Source organism: Schistocerca americana, chromosome X, assembly GCF_021461395.2.
Source record: "Schistocerca americana isolate TAMUIC-IGC-003095 chromosome X, iqSchAmer2.1, whole genome shotgun sequence".
Lineage (NCBI taxonomy): Eukaryota > Metazoa > Arthropoda > Insecta > Orthoptera > Acrididae > Schistocerca > Schistocerca americana.
In genome coordinates this window covers 661,322,346-661,339,687 of record NC_060130.1, presented here as the reverse complement: position 1 = coordinate 661,339,687, position 17,342 = coordinate 661,322,346, and the positions used below count along the sequence as shown (strand labels likewise).

At 40.9% G+C, this 17,342-nt stretch overlaps 1 protein-coding gene across 1 annotated transcript in view; it reads right to left on the bottom strand.

Moving 5' to 3' along the window:
- Nucleotides 1-17,342, bottom strand: part of LOC124555748 (rho guanine nucleotide exchange factor 17) — a 386,854-nt gene that overhangs the window by 41,676 nt on the left and 327,836 nt on the right. Inside the window, exons 12-13 of the mRNA XM_047129772.1 lie at nt 13,431-13,706; nt 5,280-5,347 (exon numbers count right to left, since the gene is read on the bottom strand). Coding sequence (XP_046985728.1) covers nt 5,280-5,347; nt 13,431-13,706 — 344 coding nt within the window. The remainder of the gene's footprint in view (nt 1-5,279; nt 5,348-13,430; nt 13,707-17,342) is intronic.

Genomic DNA, 17,342 nt, shown 5'->3' with positions numbered 1-17,342 from the left:
TACTTCCCTGTGGCACTTCTGATGATACCCTTGTCTCTGATGAACACTCACTGTCAAGGACAAAGTACTGGGTTCTATTACTTAAGAAGTCTTTGATCCATTTGCATATATCAGAATCTATTCCACATGCTCATACCTTCATTAATAGTCTGCAGTGGATCGTATGGAATCTGCCTGTTGCCCTTTATTCATACATGATATCAAGCAACAAAAGGGCAAGCTGAGTTTTGCACAAGTGATGCTTTCTAAATACATGCTGATTTGTGGACAGAAATGCTTCATCTCAAAGAAATTTGTTATTTTCTAACTGAGAATACATTGAAGAATTTTGCTGCAAACTGATGTTAATGATATTGATCTGTAATATTGTGGTTCCATTCTTTTACCCTACTTATATGCATGAGTCACCTGAGTATTTTTCCAGTCACTTGGTACTTAGTGCTGGATGAGAGATTCGTGATAATTGCAATCTAAGCAAGGTTCCAATGCAGCAGGGCATTCCTTGTAACACCAAACTGGGATTCCATTCAGGCCCTGGTAACTTATTTGATTCCAACTCTTTCAATTGCTTCTCTACACCAGGGATGGCCATTACTATATTCTCTATATGGGAGTCTGCATGACAGTCAGATGACAGTATGTTTGTACAATCCACCTGCACAAATGTGTCCTTAAATGCAAGATTGAAAACATCAGAATGCATTTTGCTGTCTTCTATTGCCACATCAGACTCATCAGGGAGTGACCTGATAGAAGCCTTTGACTCACTTAGCAATTTTATGTAGGACCAGAAGTTTCTCAAATTCTCAGCAAGATTCTTTGCTGAGGCATGATAGTGGTAGTTACAGTATGCTTTGTGCTGTTATGTGGTTTATCTTGCAGCTGGTAAATTGTTGTCACAATGTGAGTGCCACCTGGCAGTGGTTGCAGTGTGTTGGAACTGGAGCAGTCAAAGTGATGAGTTGGCATGAGCTCATAAACAAGTACTGACTCAAGGACATGGTTACTGTCACATGTGGTTGGCTAGATTGTGCAGTGGATATGTGCAATAGTGGAATCTGAGTAATGGATCACTTTGTTGGGTGTCCTGTTTCATGGTGCCATTGGAATTTGTATAAACACCCAGCATGAACAGATTGCATTTGTTGGCGACACATAGAAATTGCATTTGAATGCTGAACTGCCAGGACAACCACTTGTGCATATTTAAACCATACACCATCCAAGATTAAACTGAACAGTATGTCTTTTCTGTTAACTAAAGTTATTTGGAGTGTAGTACTTTATAAGACTGGTGTTTCATGTTAACTCTTGTTGTTATGTCCAAACTGGTGCAGTTTGGTTAACTAGAATAATATTTTTCAGCTTGTGAACACACACCTGAATTAATGGGTCTAATGCTAAATTTACTGGAGAGAAACTGAGTTGCTTCAGTGGTAGACAAGTGCAAATGAAACTGGCAGTAAGCTTATGAATGTAAGGGCACCATGTATAACCACACAGGAGGCACTATATTACCAAATGCCACAGTAGTGACATTGATGTGCTACTGAAACAACTCAGTTTCTCTGTAGTAAACTTAACATTAGAGTTACGCTGAAAAATATTATTCTAGTTAACCAACCTTCACCAGTTTGGACATAACAACAAGAGTTAACATAAAACATTGGTCTTATAAAGTACTACACTTCACATTCAGTCTAGATTTACCCAAATAACTTTAATTAGCAGAAAGGACATACTGTTCAGTTTAATCTTGGATGAAGTATGGTTTAAATATGTGCAAGCATTTGTCCTACCAGTTCAGCATTCAAACAAAGCTGGGTGTTAATTCAAATTCCAATGACATCATGAAACAGGACAGTCAGAAGAGTGAAGTAGTCAACTACAGCACATGTCTGCTGGAAAAAATAGCCAACTGCAGGGGTATCGTCAAATGAGCACTTGCTCACAAGTTCACAACAACTGACCACCTCACCCACTCCAGTCCCAGCACCCTGTAACTAGTCCTAAGTGGTGCTCGTATCATGGTAATGATGCACCAACAGTAGGATGTGACACCTAATGGCACAGGTTTGTGGATTGATCTTCTTAGATACACACAAATTTCTACTAACTTTTGCCTATCATCATCTGTGCATTGCTTGTTGGGCAGAGAGTGCAACAGTCTCTGCTTCCTCAGCAATTTCCAAATTTTGCTATTAAACCAACATGGGTTTTTTTCCATCCTAGATCCAATTACCAGGACATACTTCTTCAGGGCATGATTTATAATTTGTTTAAACTTTGCCCATAATTCCTTTACATCCATCATACTGAAATTAAATGATGTCCTTTCATTTTGTAAGTGCATTGTTAACAAATGCTTATATGTTCCTTCTACCAAAAATACTTCCTAGCCTTCTTGATGGATTTATTAACTTTAGTAACTGTCATTGTTATGATAACATCATAATCACTAATCCCTATCTCCATACTGACGCTGTCAATGAGGTCAAATCTATATAAAACTACAATGTTTAAAAATTTCCATAACATATAGGCTTCAAACTAGCTGCTCAAGCCAGTTTCCAGAAAATGTATTAGAAAGCACTTCACAAGAACGCCTGGCTGTACCACCTGAAATGAAACCAGCAATGTCCCAGTCTATACATGGTGTGTCAAAGTCACCTTCAGTTAATACTGAATTACCGAGTTACTGTGCGTAGACTTCCTTTGAAAGTTTCTAAAACTGTCACAATAAAACCAGGTGTCCAGCAAAAACATCTGATAATTAACTTAAGTTCACTCAGACCTGTTACAAGCATCCAGATAACTTCACAATCAGGGTGTTTTCATCTTGATATACACGATATTTTTGTCAACTGCAATGAACATTTCTCCTCCTATGGTGTCTACTCTGTCTTTTTGATATGCATTCCACACCTCATTAAATATGTCACAGATTTATACTTTGGGTTTCAGCCAGCTTTCAGCTCTGATAATAATTTGAGCACAACAATTTTCTCGGAGGGCAGTAAATTCAGCAGCTTTTTTATGAATACTTCAACAGTTTACTGATAAAATTTTGACAGTCAAAGTGTCTTTATTTTGTACATGGTCTGATTCTGCTCTCTGCATTTTGATTGGTGAGCATTAATCACAGTACCTCAAACTGACACCTAGTCTAAAAAACCTCCATACACACTCCACAAGTACTCTGCTACATGAGTAGCTACTTCCTTTGTGTAGTGACCTCTGACCAGTCAAGGGGAGTCCTACAAAAATTACCCATCCCATAAAGTAGGCCAGAAATCTGTAGCCAAGATCATCACACAATTGACAAAACCTTTTGGTAAGACCCTTGAGTCACCTCCAAACCAAAGGATCCATATCAGTCCCAGGAACAATGCTGCAGATTGTGAGCTCTGCTTGCACTCTCTGTGCAAGGCCAACAGTCTTCACCAGTTCTGCCAGCATCCTGTATGAAGCAAGGGTGGCCTCAGAACCCAAATGACAGATGTCATTGGTGCTGATATAAGCTAGAACTTGTAGATGGCTGTACCTTGCTTGTTCAACAGCCACAGGCAGGAACTCCTGTACATCTCAGATGATTTCCATTAGGGGCCATAATGCACCAAACATTGAAACTCCCTATAACTAGCAAATGCCACACACCCACGTGCCTGTTCAGATTCTGCTGAAGGTGCAGACACCTGTCCACTCAAAGGATGTATGGGCAAGTGCAATTGGCCAGCCTGCACATTGACTCTCTGCCTCGAGCAATCCAAATATGAATTGTGTGGTTGGTAGAAGTTACTGGGAAATAACTGTATGTAGAGATATCAGTATTGATTTCATTCAGATTGGTTCTGATCAAGGGCACTTAGTGTTATTAATGTCCAGCCTTAGTTTCATCCCTAACTGCAAAATTCTCAGTTACAATAGGATACAGTGCAACACCAATTGATAATTTATTTGTTAATCCAATTATCTTGCATGAAATCAACATGGTTCTATAATAAATGTTATACCTCACCTTGAGGGTCAAATATCAGCAATAAAGGATCCCAATCAAATAAATTTCACTAAAACTGGAATAGTAAAATTTCACAGAATCGTAAATGCTAACACAGTTACATTATACAGAGAAAATTTACGGAATGAACAAGATGAGAAATTTAATGACTTACTGAAATCTTCCTTACAACACTATGAATCAAGTTTTCCTTTACAGTAGGTCAGGGACAAAAACGGAAGAGGCTGAGAGAAAGAGTGGTAAATATTTGGAAATAAAGTATACTTAGTCAGGAAGAGAGAGCTTTATTTAATGTAGAGGAGTAGCTCTTATCTAGGCTTAAAAGAGCAAACTACTCCCAGCCACATACTTCAAACACATGTTAAGTTGTCATAGCAGTAAACAACCCTGTGTCATTGTAAAGCAGAATAATGTCAAGGGACAACTTGACTTTCTACCTACTTTACAATGAAATCTTCACAGTGTTACATAGTAGACATTTAAATTCGCAGTTGTCCCCTAAGATTTTTTGTGCATAATATCTGCTCCAACTTGTTTGGCTTACTTGAGGATAGGGTTATTACCAGCAGTTATGACTGCATATTTCATCTACCATCACAGCACAACTCAACAGAGATGTAATGAAAAGTAAGTGTCCCAGTAAGGCAATGTGTATTATATTGAGAAGTGGGCCACAGAAGTTACTTTCTACTATGATTAAGCTCTTGCTGATTTCACTCTGGTTTTCCTTTTTTTTCTTCACAAAATCTGAAAAAAATGTCTTTCAAGTCATCAAAGATGACATGAACTGGAGTTTATGTCTAAAAAGTCAAGATACTAGCATACAATCAAACAAAATGATCAGTTCCTGACAGTTTATGATTTTTCACCTTGAACATTTATTTTGCATTAAGAAAAATTGCTTATTTTGTATTATCACATAACATTGTTTTGCTGGGAATGAGGAGGATATACAAAACATTCTACCATTTTTGCATGTGTTTGAACAAAATACACATCTAGCATTAGCCAAATGTGTTTGCTCTAGTTAGCTGTTTAACACAACACTTTTATGCTCTGGTATTGCTGTCAGGCCATGGTGACAACAATATGCCAAGAAATTTTCAAGTTTTTTGTGTGCTTTCATCTCTTTCGCAACATTTTCATTTTTTATGCAAATAAAAGTGTTTTGATCAATACTGACTTTAACTCAACATTTTACGTAATAGATTATAATGGTAGGCTTTAAAATAAAAGAAAAACAAAGAAAACTGTCTCTTACTTGAGTCTCTAGTGTACACTGTGATATCTCCATTTGCTAAGGACACAAAAACTCTATTGTCCAGGTATCTGAAAAAAAAGATCATTAAAAATACAGTGTTAATATGTGACTGCTACATTTAATGGAATAGATTCTGAGGATATTAGAGACTGTTTTAAGGAAAAGAGTTACAGAGATAAAATTATTGATCTTCTTTCGTATCAGGGCACTCAAGTAAGGGCCTGGATGGATAAAAATCATCTCACACATAATCCTATGATGAATTATGTGACATGTAATGGCAAAGGTCACAAGCAAGAATGTAATTGGCAACACAAAACTTGTTATTTAGTAAAAATTTTAACTATCACAAATAATTTTGGTACCATGTTCGCTTCCAGTAATTTTATGATATTCATCTAGCTTATTAAATGTTTTGTAAATACTATATTGTATACTTTTCTTGTTTAGTGTTCAGGCACAAACAGAATCATGGTAATATTTAAATGAATCTGTAAAGATGGGAATGAATTAATGATGGATAAAATCTGGGCTGACACAATGTGGATATTATGCCTGCAGCAATAGGTACAAGAAATATCACCTATCACCTATCACTAGAACAAAAACTTCTGCTAATGCAATGGAAGAGTAACAGTAGAAGTGACTGGGATTAGTAAACAATAGGACAACTTAGGGATAAGAGCTAGTATATGCTTGCCTTTATGATAGACACACACACAGGGTGTACATAAAGTCCAGGAACACTTTCAATTATTTATTGCACAAGAACCAAACATTGTTCAGATATCATACGTATGTCATTTTGATGAGAAACCCTGAAAGTTTTTTCATGTATATCGCCACAGTGTAGTTTGGTAATCTGCCGATAGTCAGTGCTAGTCACAAACATGGCAAGTTCAGGTGTGGAGTTCTGCTTTCTGTGTGTTGGAGTTTGACAAAAACAGTAGATGTTTAGAACCAAGTACAGTAAGAAGCCACCAACAAGAAAGGCCATTTACCACTGGCACAACAAATTTGTTACAACGGGTTGCTTGTGCCTGGCAAAGAGAAGCTGACGTCTCAGTGTGAGTGAAATGAATGTGGAGCATGTACGAGCAACATTCATAAGGAGTCCAAAGAAATCAGCGCATTGTGCATCCCATGAACTCAAAATGGCTCCAATGACACTGTGGAAAGTCCTACGACAGAAGCTGTAGATGAAACCATTCAAATTGTAGCTAGTGCAGAAGCCCAATGACGATGACAAGGACAAGGGTTTTGACTTTTGTTCGCAGTTGCAACAGTTGAATGAGGATGGAGATAGCATTGCTGACCTCTTAATTTTTTGCGACGAAGCCACTTTTCACACTAATGGGAAAGTGAATAGGCATAATTGTTGAATCTGGGATACAAAGCATACACACAAATGCATTGAATTTGAGTATGATTCCCCAAAGGTAAATGTTTTTTGTGCCTTGCCACATCAAAAACTGTACAGGCCATTATTCTTCGCTGAGAACAATGTCACTCGATATTCCAACTTAGACATGTTGCAGCAAGGGCTGGTGCCTCAAATGCTGTTGGACTCTCCGTTCATCTTTCAGTAGGATGGGGCTCCACCCCATTTTCTGTGGTGTCACCGCCAGACACCACACTTGCTAGGTGGTAGCCTTTAAATCGGCCACGGTCCGATAGTATACGTCAGACCCGCGTGTCGCCACTATCAGTGATTACAGACCGAGCGCCGCCACACGGCAGGTCTAGAGAGACTTCCTAGCACTCACCCCAGTTGTACAACCGACTTTGCTAGTGATGGTTCACTGACAAAATACGCTCTCATTTGCTGAGATGATAGTTAGCATAGCCTTCAGCTACATCATTTGCTATGACCTAGCAAGGCGCCATGTTCAGTTACTATTGATATTGTGAATAATGTACAGTCAAGAGCGACATTAACCATTTATGGATTAAAGTTAAGTATTCCACCAGCTATGTCCGTTTTTCTAAATTCTAATTTCCTTGACCTGTTCCAGACCTCACGCCAGCCTGCGTGAGCTAAAACGCGTGCCTTTTGGCTTCCTCTAATAACACGGTGTTGTCTCTCCTGCCAACCCACAACATTGGCGATGAGACAATACCGCGTTCGTAACTATACTGCCCTGATTTACTTGTGTAATGGCTTCGCCACCATCTCCAGATATACTGTCCGAATTTTATCGCTTACAGAATCAGCAGACGCAGGCCTTATTGGATGCTCTTGGACAGCTCATCCAGGGTCAACGTGTGCTGCAAAACGATGCAGAAGCTGCTGCTCCATCGCTAACGCAGCCACAACATGCAGTTGCACCAACTTTTCGTCCTTTTGATGCTGCGCTGGAAAGGTGGACGGAGTGGTCACACCAATTTGGATTCCATCTCACCACCTACAGAATTCAAGGTAATGAGCGGCAGCCTTTTTTGTTGTCCTCCGTAGGGGTGCACACGTACCGTGTGATAGTCAAATTATTTCCCCAACGCGACGTAGGAACTCTGTCCTACGACGAAATTTTGTCTGCATTAGATGCATATTTCAAAGAATCAGTCAATGTAGTTGCCAAACGGTATACCTTCTTTCGTACAAAACGTACAGCAGGTCAGACTAATCGGGAGTGGGTTGCAACCTTGCAAGGCCTTACTAGGGATTGTGCTTTTGAGTGTCAATGTGGACTCCCTTATTCAGATACTATGGTGCGTGATGCAATTGCACAGAATGTTTCTGATGTTCGTATACGAGCACAGATTTTGAAACTAGTCAATCACTCCCTTCAACAAGTGATGGACATATTGGATCGGCAGGACACACTTGACTTTGCTCAGGAATCATTTGAAACTTTGCCACCCATGTGTCAGGTTAACCGGCCCGCTGGGTGAGCTGCACGGAATAGTAAACAGTCCTCGTGCCTGACCGCGCCGCTACCGCCAGGCTCACAGCCACGTGTACCGTGCCAGCAAGCAAATGCAGTGCTAAAATCATGCCCGCGGCGTGCTACTAGACATTCGCATGAGAATTGCCCGTCACGCCAAGCTATTTGCTTTTACTGTAATAAAAAAGGACATGTTCAGAGTGTTTGCCAGAAAAAGCTTCGATCGGCAACTCAAAATTAATCCAGGCCTTTTGCTTCGCGCCGGAATCGGAATCGAACCAAGGATACTCAGGCTCACGACACTTCGCCCACGGAAATTCATATAGTTCATGCCACTCCGCCCAGTGCCACTCTCTCTAACAGTGACTGTGTTTGTCCCACAAACAGTGTGCGTCGACATCGCAGGAACTCCTGTCAAGTCGCAAGTGATTTTGTACCAGTGTCAGTTCACGTTGCACGAGACAGTCGCTCTAGTCGTCAGCAGGGCAATAAACTTTTTGTGGACTTGGACATTAACGGCAAAGTGATACCATTCCAGCTTGATACCGGGGCTGCAGTTTCACTGATCAATCAAGACACTTACAAACTGCTGGGCACACCTCCGTTGCGTGCCGCAACTGTTAAGTTAACTACCTATTCAGGTCACAAGATCCCTGTGTTAGGACAGTGCAGCCTTCTTGCAACATACCAGGGACAAAAAAACTTGTGTCATTTTACGTCCTTCATTCTTCTTCTGCAGTGAACTTGTTTGGTTTCGATTTATTTCAGTTGTTTAACTTGTCTATAGTAAATCAGGTCCTATTAGTGAACCAGACTGTGCCTTCTGACAGTGTTTCTCGTCTATGTGAAGAATTTGCAGACATTTTTGCACCAGGCCTTGGTTGCGCTAAGAACTATAAAGCACATTTGGAATGGAAAGTAAACGCGCAACTGAAATTTTTCAGAGCGCGCAATGTTCCCCACGCATTGCGTGATGAGGTCGCAAAAACATTACACAATTTGGAATCACAAGGTGTAATTGAACGTGTGCAGGCTTCTCTCTGGGCATCACCCTTAGTAATTTTGCCAAAACCTTCTGCAAAATTCAGACTTTGTGTGGACTTCAAGGCAACAGTGAGTCCACAACTAGTGACTACAACTTTTCCTTTACCCCACTTGGAAGATCTTTTGACAAACTGTGCCCGGGTAAATATTTTTCGAAGTTGGACCTAGCAGATGCGTGCTTGCAAATATCGGTGGACGAAGAACCCCAGCGTGTTTTGGTGGTTAACACGCATCTTGGTTTGTATCAATTCAAACGACTGCCATTCGGGTGTGCATCCGCCCCTGCATTGTTTCAGCAATATCTACAAACTGTTTGTGCGTCAGTCCCTACTGCAGCAAACTATCTGGACGATATTGTGATCTCTGGAAAGACAGAAGAAGAACATTTAGCCAATCTCAGAACATTATTTCAGGTCTTGTGACAAAATGGTCTTCGCTTGCGGAAGGACAAACGTGTGTTTTTTGCTCATGATTTACCCTACCTGGGACATGTACTCAATGCCCAAGGCATACATCCCAGTCCAGAGCACCTCCGTGCCTTCGCCGCAGAATTTGAAGCAGCTACAGGGTGTGCTGGGCAAAATCAACTATTATCGTCGCTATGTTCCACATGCCTCTTCCATTTCAGCTCTGCTTCATCGCTTACGCCGTAAAGGTGTTCCGTTTGTCTGGACGATGGAATGCGAACGCGCCTTTCGCCAGTTGAAATCGGCGTTGCTTTCCAATACTTGCCATACGCCATTCGATCCCCAGAAGCCCCTTTTGTTGATGGTGGATGCATCGGATTTCGGGATCGGTGCTGTGCTTGCGCACAAAGATGGTTCGCACGATCACCCTATTGCCTTTGCGTCGAAATTGCTCTTATTCGCAGATCGAGAAAGAAGCATTGGCTCTCGTATTTGGTGTTACAAAGTTTCATGATTTCTTGTATGGTCGTCACTTTACCATCATCACAGACCACAAACCTTTGACATTACTTTTTCATCCGACCAAGCCTGTACCTCCACATACAGTGCAGAAATTCATTAACTAGTCTATTTTCCTCTCGCAGTACCGCTACGATATCTTGTATCGGTCCACTGCTAAGCACGGAAACGCCGATGCCTTGTCCCGTTTGCCTGTTGCTGAGGATAGATCATTCGATTCCTCTGAACTTGCTTGCATGTTCATTGATTCGGAAACCGATGACGTGGTCGAATCATTTCTGATTGATTTTCGTCGTGTAGCTACAGCCACAGCTGCCGACACTGTCCTTGCTACCATTCTGCGTTTTGTTGCTACTCAATGGCCCTTGTCAAAGTCACGGATTGGGGATCCGTTGGTTCGCCTTTTTTTTGCTCACCAGGAGAGACTTTTTGTACGATGTGGTGTTTTGCTGTTGCGTTCTGATAATGATCAGTCCAGGGTCGTAGTCCCACGTTCGTTACAGTCCTCTGTACTACAGCTTCTCCACCAAGGACATTGGGGTATAGTGAGAACGAAACAACTTGCTTGTCAGCACTGTACTTGGTTCGGAATCGATGCCGCGATTACTAATATGTGCTCTTCTTGCATGGTGTGTGCCGAACAACAATCAGCACCACCGCGGAAATTCTTTGCATGGCCAAAAGCCACTTCCCCTTGGCAACACTTACACATCGATTTTGCTGGTCCATTCTGGAATGCTCGATGGTTGGTTGTGGTAGATTCATTCAGTACTTTTCCTTTTGTTGTCTGGATGTCTTCCACGACGTCATCTGACACCATCCAAGCGTTATCTGCTATCTTTTGCATTGAAGGTCTTCCACAGACTATTGTTTCTGACAATGGCCCACAATTCATGTCCGCAGAATTTCAGTCATTCTGCAAGGCCAATGGTAATCAACATCTGATGTCCACGCTGTTTTCGCCACAGTCAAATGGTGCCGCTGAACGATTGGTCAGGACATTCAAGTCACAGATGTTGAAGTTGAAAGAGTCGCATTCTCGGGAGGACGCGTTATTGCTCTTTTTGTGCTCGTATCGCTCTCAGCCCCGAGATGCTCCACGGTCGCCCTCATCGAACCTTGATGTCTTTGCTCCATCTGCCGCATCAGGGTCCTGTGCAGCGGCAGACACCTGCTTTTGCCCCAGGTGACATTGTCTACTACCGCCACTATCGAGGTTCATGGCGTTGCCTCGGCCACACTATGTATCTGGTTGTGGGGGCCTCTCGTGAGGTGCGTCAGCATCTCAATCAGCTGCGCCTCTGTCATCACACAGGATCTGCCACTCCCCGTCTGCTTTCAGCGATGGTGCCATCCGGTCAGCACCCTGGGGACCCATCTACTGGCTCGCCTCAGCCCCAGGTGTTACTGACACTGCCTTCCATTTTGCCCCATGGCGACGCGCCGCTGCCGCCGCCGCCGCCTGTTCTCCCGCCGGCGACGCCCGCAGTGGACGTGTCGCTGCAACCACCGGGCGCCTCCCTGGGTCACGCGCCGCCGATCGCTTCCCGTGATCAGTTGTCCTCCGACATGGAACTCTTGCCCGCTCCGGACCATATGTCATCTTCGCCCGTCGGGTGCCCCGGCCCGATGGCGGTCGACCCTTCGGCCCCTCCTGTCTCTCTGTGGGCGCATACACCGCATGTTGGCGTGCACCCTGGAGCAGGTTTTCAGGCGTTTCCTAGCTCCCCACAGTCCGAATCGCAGGGTGCGGGTGGCACAGCCTCGCCTGTTGTTAGGCTCCCCACCTCGTCGCATATGTCAACATGGGGTCCTCCCCACGGCGGGCGGAAACCTTATGCCACAACCATATGCCGATTTGTGGGGGAGGAATGTGGTGACACTGCCAGACACCACACTTGCTAGGTGGTAGCCTTTAAATCGGCCGCGGTCCGTTAGTATATGTCGGACCCGCGTGTCGCCACTATCAGTGATTACAGACTGAGCGCCGCCACACGGCAGGTCTAGAGAGACTTCCTAGCACTTGCCTCAGTTGTACAACCGACTTTGCTAGCGATGGTTCACTGTCAAAATACGCTCTCATTTGCCGAGACGATAGTTAGCATAGCCTCCAGCTACGTCATTTGCTACGACCTAGCAAGGCGCCATGTTCAGTTACTATTGATATTGTGAATAATGTACAGTCAAGAGCGACGTTCACCATTTATGGATTAAAGTTAAGTATTCCACCAGCTATGTCCGTTTTTCTAAATTCTAATTTCCTTGACCTGTTCCAGACCTCACGCCAGCCTGTGTGAGCTAAAATGCGTGCCTTTCAGCTTCCTCTAATAACACGGTGTTGGCTCTTCTGCCAACCCACAACATTTTCATCACGAAGTTCGTGGGTACCTGAACATGGAGCTGCCATTAATGGATCAGCTGTGCTACAGAAGAGGACAGCTGTTTCATGAAATGGCCTCCCTGATCACCAGATATCACTCTATGTGACTTTTTTCTGTGGGGACACATTAAAGATCTGGTGTATGTACCAGCTCTACCACGTGATGTAGCAGAGGTCTGGGAGAGAATATGGAAATATTGACAAGAATTCGATTACCGTATTAAAGTTAGCTGGGTCACTCATGGTTTGCATATCAAATGTTTGTAAAAAACTTTCAGAATTTCTCTTCAAAATGCAATATTTATGATATCTGTACAATGCTTAGTTGTTGCGCAATAAATAATGGAAAGAGTTACTGGAATTTATGTACACCCTGTATATATAGTTCAGCAACAGTTACAAGAAATGTTACCTATTAGCAGAACAAAAACTTCTGCTAATGAAATGGAAGAGTAGCAGTAAAAGTGACTGGGATAGTAAAGAATAGGAAAACTTAGGGATGAGAGCTAGAAAAATGCAGCATGAATGCTTGCCTTTTGATCTTATTTGAAAGTGATACTTTTAGATATCCTTTTTGGACTGTCATGGTTTTATGAGATACAAACTAAAAAGGATATTAAATTTGACAAATGCTCCTTACTCAGAATACATAAAGAGGACCCGTCAGTTCAGTGAGGTAATTTCATGGAGAAACATTCACTCTGACAATGGTTCATCGATCAGAATGACATAAAAAATACTATGAATTGGGAGATCTGAAAATTCTCATAAGTGCAAATTTTATTTACTGTGTTGCACTGTAAAACTTTATCCAATCCCTATGGAAGTCAAGAAGCACAACACACAACTTGAGCACTGCTATCTATAGCTTACCGGATTGCCCAAATTAATTGAAAAAAAAAAAAAGGACACTCACATGATACAATGTACTGATGAGCCATGTTGAATTTTAATCTTGTTCTTCTTGATTCTGATGTTATCAGTGCAGTTGTAGACATGGATGCAGCCATCTTCAGTACCGAGCCACATGGTGGGCTGCATGCTGTCACTATCCTCTGAGGCAGGCACTGTGGCTATGCTCACTTCACTTGGTGTTGCTGTTATACTGACTGGCTCCATTGAATTGTTCTTTGGTTCTTCATCTGCCCCAACACACTCCTCTGTTTCATAGTCACCATCACTAGAAGAACTGCTGTTGTGCACATAATACAAAAAGAGTGATATGCGTATATCAGGTAATTGCACTTTTATGTAGATAAAGAAAAATATTGCCAACCAGTTAGTCTTATTTATGAACATCCCATACATTTTAACACATTTTGGTAACAAATACGGTAAGTTATAAAAATTTACCTTTTCTGTTACAGTTTTGGGGTACTGAGTACACTATACACAGTTAAAAGATGATAACTACTAAATCTATGTGACAAGTATTCCAAATTCTTGCAGGAGGTAGTATGGCTCAGAACCAGAAAAAAGTCTTGTAAACATATTTTTGTAAGCAAATACATGTTGAGATACAAGACATTTTACTCATGTCAAAAATGGTCAGTAATTAGTGGTGTAGGCTGTCTTTCTGTTGAAATTTTTTTCTGACTTCTTATTAAATGTGTTTATCACTGCACATAGTTCTTTGACTGTAATATTGTTGTCAGAACAGACAACTGTCTCTTACATCAGCCACTTTGTCTGTATTGTTTTGAGGTTGTTCTGACATCAGAACAAGACTAATAGTTCTCCAGTGTGTGAACAAGGACAATAGTGAAATGTAGTCCTTAACAAATTGAAGGGCAAGAAAGGGAAGCAGTAGTTGTGAAGGGAGTGAGATAGCATATCCCTTGATGTTATTCAGTCTGTGCATTGAGCAAGCAGTGAAGGAAACCAGAGAGAAATAGGAGAAGGAAAAATTTCAGGGAAAAGAAATAATAATTTAGAGATTTGCCAGTAACACTGATACTCTGTCAGATACATCATGGCACTTGGAAGAGCTGCTGAATGAAATGAGCAGCGTCTTGAAAGGAGGATATAAGATGAATATCACCAAAAGCAAAACAAGAGTAATAGAATGTAGTCACATTAGTGTATTATATTATACTCTTCTATTGATCCTCTTCATTATTTGTGTACATAAATACAAACTGACAAGGGACAAGTCAGATGAGGATGAGATAAGACAACATGAATTAATGTGATGATTATATACAGGAGTTTATATACAAAAAAGCACTTACACACAATTATACTTAGTCTTTTTAATTCAAACCATGACTAAACCTCAAGAAAGACAAATACATGGATATTCTTAACAATAACATGAAAAAGTAATAGGATGTTTACCATTCTTACCACATCATGTGATCATAGTTCATATCATAATCTCTTTTTGCACAAAAGACACAAATATTCACTAAAACAATTAATATAGTATTAAAAAGTTCCTAGTTCTTGAATTGTTTATGTGACCATAGCTTAGAACTGCAGTATTTTGTATAAAAGACACAAATTTGAAAATTAAAAGAAATTTACAACTTATACAATATCATGATGAAAATGTGTGAATGATATTCTAGTTCTTTATGCTAACAGTTCAGGTGATGCTGAGGGAATTAGATTAGGAAATGAGACTCTAAAAGAAGTACATGAGTTTTGCTATTTGGTCAGCAAAGTAACTGATGATGGCTGAAGTAGAGTGCATATAAATTGTAGACTGGCAATAACAAGGTAAGCACTTCTGCAAAAAGAGGAATTGGTTAGTATCTAATACAAATTTAAGTGTTAGGAAGCCTTTCTGAAGATATTTTTCTGGAATGTAGCCTTTTACAGAAGTGAAATATGGTTGAGAATCAATTCAGACAAGAAGAGAAGAGAAGCTACTGAAATAAAACATAATCAATAGTGCTGGTTTCAAAAATGGGAGATTTACAAAGGTTGCAGTTGCAAACATCAAAGCATCTGTAGTGAGTGCACTGAAAAACAGAATAAAGTCTGCAGTATATTTCTCAGCCTGTCAAAGGCTGTGTGTTTCACAGACTTCTGTTAGGAAAATGAAACCATTATTGCATATGAGGCAGAGCAATAAATATTATCAAGTCATTTATTAAAAAATGCGCAAAATGTGTAGCTTTAAGCATAAAAAAGGTAAGAGGTTGGAAAATGTGCTTTCAACATTCAAAGAGGTAAAATATGGTGAACCACAAGGTTCAGTATTGGCACCATTACTATTTATTCTGCGTTTAAATGACATGCCAGAAGCTTTAAATGAAACAGTGATCATATATGCTGATAATATGTCTCTAGTAATTAGCAGTGAATCTAAAAATGACCTATAAATGACATGTTTAGAGAACAATAGTGCATACAAATATTTTGGGGTGTGCAAGATCTTTTATAAATGGAATTAAAACAACTTTCATGAGTATACAAGCAAATAAGGCAGTCAAAGCAGATGATCTTGATATCAATCTCAGGTAGTTAAGTACTTCAGAAGTTTGTGGCACTTTTTAGCGCTTGTATGTTGAGAGTTTAGTGGTACTTATAAGTGACTTCTCTGACTTCCATCTTCGTCTTTGCCATGAACTTCTAAGTTGTATGCTATTAGTTATCTGTCTTTACCAAGTGCTTTTGGACTTTAATGTTCATGAATAAAAAATAATTCTGTATTTTCAAAAGCTACATGCAGTTATTTATGTGTATAAACCAAGAGGTCACATAATTGGAACTTTTGTGCCTTCAGCACAGCATTTTTCACAAACGGCAGAAACATGCATGAACATAATGAATGACAGAAACAGGTTATCCCACACCATTGTTGACAAAAACAGCATAGTGAACATTTTTTTTCTGAAGCAGAAGACTTTAAACCAGACTTAAAGACTCTCTTGGCTCAGATAAGTATTCCTGGTTCACAACAAGGTGTACAACAAGGTGTAACAACAAGCTCTATAACAAAACTGCAACCACAGTTTGAAGTAATGAGATATCAGTCGATCAGTTCCAGCAGTTCTTCCATGCCACATTCACAGTTTAATGCAATGACTTATTCATCTACCAGATCCAGTAGTTCGTCTGCACTGCACCTGCAATTATTGGCCCCACTATTTATACACACCCAACAGCAAACTTGGTTTGTGGTGATGGAGAACATATTCTGGCAGCTACAAGTAAACAATGACTGTGAGAAATTTACTTTGATGTCAAGCAATTTGGACCAACAAACTACAGCATTGGTGTTGAACATTACTGTGCCCTGGCTGCCAGAGAGAGCATACAACAAGCTGAAACAAGTTGGTTTCTCGCTCCATGAAATCAACCAACCTCAGTGTCAGACAAGTAATATATCAGAAGAAACATGATGAAAAGGCCCCATCAGAGTTCTGGTGACCTCTACACAACCTAATAGGTGGCTCCGGAGTTCGCAATGGTTTATTACTATACATTTTGCAGCAACAACTACAGGCGCAAGTGCAAAAAGCATTGACAATATGCCCCAATAAATCACATGAAAAATTGTTGCAGCTTACTGATAAAGTATACACAATGCTCGAGTCACTTACAAGAGTTGCCATGACAACACTCAACACTGTTGCACTCACCAGCAAAACCTGACATATTCCAACTAGCTCATTTGAGGAGATAGTTCTATACTGTGCAGCTGTCATGACACAACATTTGCCCAGTGTTTCTGAGGAAATATGAAGCTTATGAACTGCAGTGGAAGCCTGACAGGAAGATTTACATGGAACAGCAACAGCGGGTTGCTGGCAGTCCAATCAAGGACCAATTAAACCTGGCCACAAAAATAACAGTGACAAAAAAATAACATCAGCTG